Genomic DNA, 5,690 nt, shown 5'->3' on the forward strand with positions numbered 1-5,690 from the left:
GAGCTCATTGAGCAGTACAACATGCAGCTGGACTGATCCCCCCACGCCACTCCTCAGGCCCCCCCAGGACAGGCACCAGCTGCCGGGGGACCACTGGATGCAAACCAGCATCCCCCGGAGCGCCAGAGCAGTATGCCCGTGGTGGGGACCCTTCCTCCTCCACTCCCCCACCAAGGACAGCTTCCCCAGCCGGTCCCAGAGCTGACACCTTCCTTTTTCCCTCCACCAGCTGCTGACGTGTGTTTTTGTGGGCTGTGGTTATTTACAGATTTATTTTCTTAAGTTTTCTCAGGTTAAATATATACCTACAGAAAGGTGTGTCCTGCTTGCTTGGACTCTGCCCTCGCCGTCAGCCCAAGTCCTTCACGCCCCCATCCCCAAAACCATGGGTGGTCTGTGGCCAGCCTGGTCCCAGCAAAGCCTCTGCCGGCAGCAGGCTCATCCCAGGGCACTTGTTGGCACCTTACGTTTGTGTAAATGAAGTGATGCCCACACCTGAAGGGATGCATTTATTTCCAGGCTGCAAACGTGCCTTGCAAGCAGAGTGTGCTGAGGCCAGCTTGGCTGTGGCTGGACAAAAAATAATTCTTTCATCTTCAGCAAGCGCCTCGCTGCTGGCCCAGAGTCACTCACTGGAGATGTTCTGGAAAAATACGGAAAATAACGGCCGTGAGTGCACCACAAGGCACCCGCAGCTGGGCTCTGAGGCACAGGGGTGGTGACATCTCAGGGAGAAGCTGCCTGATGCTGGGGTGGCCCCCACCCACGCTGGAAGCGCCTGTACCCCCCATGTCAGGAGTTGGCGGTGAGCATGAGCAGGGCATCATCTAGGGAACTCGATCTCTAAGGTCCCTTCCAACCCAAACCATTCCATGATTCTGGGTCCGGCCATCGCTGCTGACCCTGGGCAAGGGGAGGGGGCAGCCCCCTTACCTGTCGGTTGACGTGGATGCTGCTGGGCCCAAAGGTGGTGGTCCCATAGCTCGTCACATAATAATGAGCGGGGGGTTGTGCTGGGGGCTCCTCCAGCTGCCTGGGCACTGTGGGGACGGGGGGATGCCATCAGCTCCTCGGCTCCATGGGACCCTCAGCCCTCCTCCCCACTGAGCACCATCGTGGTGGGGCTCACCTTTGGGCAGGAGCAGCTCTGCGCCGAAGCGGTGCCCACATGTCCCACAGGTTTTAACGTCTTCCTTTGTCCTACGGAGGAAAAAGCCCCGGCAAGACGGAGCAGCAGCTGCCCTCAGCATCCCATGGAAGATGGTGTCAAGGCAGTGGAATAGGCTCCCTCCTTCCACCCTGACCGGAGGTGGGACAGGTGCTGCCATCCCTGGTGCTGAGCACTTTCAGCCCATCAGGAACTAGGGGATACGCGGGCACCTGGCCAGAGGGGCCGTTATGTGCCTGAACTCCGAATTCTCTACTTTTCCGCCTTTCTTTCCATGCTTGACTTTCCCACACAAGTAAATGCCAACGCTATGTGGGACACAGGCTGCTGTGGGCAGAAGAAGGGCAACACAGTGCCTGGCAAGTTTCGCAACTAATTATTTCACGTGGCTTTGAGAAGCTCCCAGCCCCACCAGCATCGCAGCAGCAACCACCCAGTGCCAGCCCTTGGCTCGGAGGGAAGTGGCGCGTCCGTACCTGGTGTGCATGCCGTCCATGTCCGGCCAGAGAAGCTCCGCGGGACAGCCGGCCGTGCGGCAGGGCGTCTTCACGCACACGTGCAGCCCCGGCCACTCCTCGGCAAGCTTATGGACGATGAACACAACCGTCATGAGGAAGTCCCAGGCAAACTGGAAACCTTCGAGGCAAAAGGAGAAGGTCTCCCTTACTCACAGTCACGCAGCCCTGGAGATGCTGCAGTGATGCGTCACTTCCAGCCCAACAGACCACAGCCACAACAGTTGGACCAGCTCCGTTTCTCAAGTTAACCAAAGCCCATTGGCCATCAAAGGGAACATAAAGGTATGTTGGAAGAGCTCCCCAGCTTGGCTAGCCCTTTTGCTTATCACTTGGAGACCCACCCGGAGACTCTGCTGGGACCCTGTGGGGAAGGATGACCCATCTGCTCCATGAGAAGACTGAAAACTTGACTTTCCACTCTCATGTTATACCTCGAGAAGAATCCTGACCAGGATGGAGAAAAGGGAAATCGTTACTGGACCTGCTGGTGGGCCCTGGCCAGACTAGGGCATGTGGCAGAGGCTTCCGGGACACTCTGTCCAGAGGGGTGGAGGTCAAAGGAGGGAGCTAAGGAGAGATGTGTGGTTTGGAGTAACGAAATGAGATGCACCTGTCCTTCCTGCCGGCTTTCTGCAGCGCAGCTCCAGGTAGCTGTAGGCCCTTTGGTTATTCTCTTTGATCAGCAGAGGTTTGCCGTTGCAGATGAGCAGGCAGGTTGCCTTGGCCACCCACTGCGTGGAGTAGAAGGAGCAAGCTTTCACCAGGAACCTGCAAGGAGATGGCCCATGGCTTTCGCCACCCTCCTCCCCGCTGGTCCCTAACACTGGGAGAAAGTGTGGCACCAGGTGGACTTGAAAGATATGAACCCAATTCCAGCAGAAACAGAGGCAGGCACCAAATCAGGCCCCTGCCCTACTGAGAGCTCCAGCACCAGGAGCAGCCTCTTGAGCCAAGAGCTGCTTCCAGAGCTGCCCATCAGATAAAACTCTGGACAAAAGTTGGGAACCCCACAAGGACAGGAGACCTTCCAGAAACTGGAACAGTCCCAGCACTCATAGACACGGGACCACCCTCAGGTGGGACTGGGAAACCTCTGTCTGCCTCGATGGGCACAGACTAGCCAAAAACCACCCCAGATGAAAGCTGAACCAGAAGGAGCATGGTCCTTGCTCATGTCCAGGCAGCAAACACCAAAATGTTTCATCCAGGGCTCCACACACCCATGGCAGAGCTGAGAAGCCGCCCTGGTCTCCTGAGTCCTGGCTTCATGCCTCAGCTGATGTCGTCTCAACAGCCCAGGGCTTGCTGACAGTCATCCTGGTGCCATGCCAAGCAAACCCCAACCCGCGCAACCTCGTCGGGGCTGGGAACCGCTGCTCACCTCTGGAAGAAACCCTCGGGTATTTCGGGTGACAAGTAGGTGCGTATGTGGAGGTCCTCGTGGTGATCTCCTCCCCACACCTCAGAGACCTCTTCAGTCTGGTTCAGATAGGTTGGGAACAAGTACCAGGACTCGCCTTGGACCCGCGTGGTCTCCCACAGCTTCCCGGGCACAAACTCGCTGGCCTGTGGGTTGAGCGCCTCGGCGTGCCTCACCTCCAGGCAGAGCTCAAAGTGCTCGAGGAGGCTGAAGAGCTTCGCCCTCCCTCTGTGGGGCCTGTGTCCCATGATCTCCTCAAAGATCTCCCGCATCCCTTCCGAACAGAGCTGGTGCTTCACCAGGGCCCGCACGGCCCGGTTGCACAGCATGGCCTTTGACTTGAAGGTCCACACCCAGTTGGACCTGTCTCTGATGGTGGCGTGTTCCCCGATCAGCGTGTCCACGGAGATGCTCTCGAGCTGCTGGACCAGGCAGTGCCTCACCAGGAGCTGGGTGGGGAAGAGAAACAGAGACGGGCAGCAATGAGAGGAGCCCAGCAGAACTGCAGAGCTGGGGCGCTGTGGAGGAGACACTCCTGATCCCCACGCTCACCTTGAACATCGTTATGAGGAAGGTAGGCTGCAGAAAAACAGTGCTTTCCAGGTGCTGGATTTCCTCGTACCACACGACAAGCCCAATGCGGTGGAGGTACCGCAAGATGTCCTGGAGCAGCTCTCTGCCCAGGTTGGCCAGGTGCTCCTGCTGGGAGAGTTTGCTGAGCAGGTACTGGAGGTCCATCATGCCTAGAGGGAGATGTAGGAGCTCAGCCTGCGTCTCGGACACCAGCATTCCAAGGCAGATGCTTCAGAGAGCCAACAAACACCAGCAGCACCCATCGTCACCCATGCTGTCCCTGAGAAAGCAGCTGGGACCAGCACGATGCTCAGTGGCTGTGGCCCAAAATTCTTTGCCCATCCTCAGCTGTCCCACCCTGCAGCTCCCGTGGTCTTGCCTTGCCTCAGCGATGCCAACAGCCTGCCAGGACCTCCACGGAGCATCTGAAAAATGAGGCTAATATGGGGTGTGTTCATTGTTTGAGGGAGCAGGTCTGTTTCCAGACAGAAAACCTCAGATGTCATTGAGTCATGCAGTGAGAAAGGCAACAAAACCTGGCTGCTCTCCACAAAAGCATTTGCTCCTCATCCTCTGATCCTGTAGCGGCCAGCAGAGCCAGAGGTGACCCCGGGTGCTGGTGGGGTTCGTACCTGCTTTGGGTACGTCAGTGAGGAGCCCAGGCTGCCTGCTGGTCCTGCCAACGGAGACATGGAGAAGGGGCTGGGGAGGGGTCGGGGCCATCAGATAAAGTTAGGAGGACAGAGGCTTGGAAACCACACAGAAGCATTGAAGCTGTGGAACTTCTTCCTGCAAGATTTGTAATTGCTTATACAGGGCAAAGGGGAGAAAGAACAATGTTACTGGAAAGGATGAGGGGGAATGGATTTAAACTGGAAGAGGGGAGATTGAGATGAGATACTGGGAAGAAATGTTTTCCTGTGCGGGTGGTGAGGCAGTGGCCCAGGTTGCCCAGAGAAGCTGTGGATGCCCCATCCCTGGAGGGGTTCAAGGCCAGGCTGGATGAGGCTCTGAGCAACGTGGGCTGGTGGGAGGTGTCCCTGCCCATGGCAGGGGGTGGAACTGGGTGGGCTTTAAGGTCCCTTCCAGCCCAAACCATTCTGTGATTCTGTGATTCTATTCTATGAAAAAAACCAAACCAGCCAACATGGCCAGCTCAGGGTACCTCCAGCCACAGTCCGGTAGACATTGGCAGAGCGTCCCCGTGAAGACCCCCTTGGCCTTTTCCTAGGCTTTTCCCTAGGCAACTGTCCTGGGGGCAGATACTCATAATGACAGAGCTGAGTATCAATAACACTGAAAGGTCTTCAGCAGCAACCCCACCACCACGTGAGCGGGGCCAGAAGGTGCAGCAAGTGCTGGAGAGCCCCTCCCAGCTGCAGGACAGCAGGTCCTCCTGGGAAGGTGCGGTGGGGGCAATGGGCCACTCACCGTGGCCTGCCATCTCCTCGCTCTGTGCGATGTCAACGATGGCAGCTTCCACCTGCCTGTAGATGGGTGGCAACACTCGGATGACCTCGGGGAAGAGCTCCTCATTCTTCACATGCTCCAGAATAGTGGCCTCGAGCTTTTTGATGTCCTGGTGATCCGTGCAGTTGACAGCAACTAAGTTTAAGATCTGGAAGAGAGAAAGCACACACCTGCCAAAAGCCCATCCAGAGGAGTCTTTCAGCCTGTGAGGTGAAGGGGGACCTGATGCCAAGGGGGTCACCAAGGATGGGACACACTGCTGGCCCAGCTTCAGAGGGCACTTCCTTCACATCTTTGCTCTGCAGCAGCTCCCAGAAAATCACCCAGGGATGGTAAATGTCCCCTCACACTCCTCCCCAGGCGTATTCTACAAGGCACAGGAGGAGATGCCCATCACCGAGCAGGGGCAAGGACCCAGCAGGTCACAGCCATGGGTTATCATGTCCACCCCCACCCAGGGGAGCGGCTGCAGTAGCAGCCTGATGCATTAGAACCATGTCACCATCACCAGCAGAACACCGGGCTGCTGGAGACAACAGGG

At 57.3% G+C, this 5,690-nt stretch overlaps 1 protein-coding gene across 1 annotated transcript in view; it reads right to left on the minus strand.

Annotated features, from left to right (window-relative positions):
• Positions 1-933: 933 nt before the first annotated feature.
• The window catches only part of LOC104464378 (malignant fibrous histiocytoma-amplified sequence 1 homolog), a gene marked incomplete at its 3' end in the record, with an annotated part of 7,914 nt that continues 3,157 nt past the window's right edge, over positions 934-5,690 (minus strand). Inside the window, exons 4-10 of the mRNA XM_010077065.1 lie at positions 5,111-5,297; positions 3,659-3,849; positions 3,068-3,555; positions 2,297-2,454; positions 1,645-1,804; positions 1,130-1,200; positions 934-1,040 (exon numbers count right to left, since the gene is read on the minus strand). Of these exons, the coding sequence (XP_010075367.1) occupies positions 934-1,040; positions 1,130-1,200; positions 1,645-1,804; positions 2,297-2,454; positions 3,068-3,555; positions 3,659-3,849; positions 5,111-5,297 (1,362 nt within the window). The remainder of the gene's footprint in view (positions 1,041-1,129; positions 1,201-1,644; positions 1,805-2,296; positions 2,455-3,067; positions 3,556-3,658; positions 3,850-5,110; positions 5,298-5,690) is intronic.

This window comes from Pterocles gutturalis, unplaced genomic scaffold, assembly GCF_000699245.1.
Source record: "Pterocles gutturalis isolate BGI_N339 unplaced genomic scaffold, ASM69924v1 scaffold18563, whole genome shotgun sequence".
Taxonomy (NCBI): domain Eukaryota; kingdom Metazoa; phylum Chordata; class Aves; order Pterocliformes; family Pteroclidae; genus Pterocles; species Pterocles gutturalis.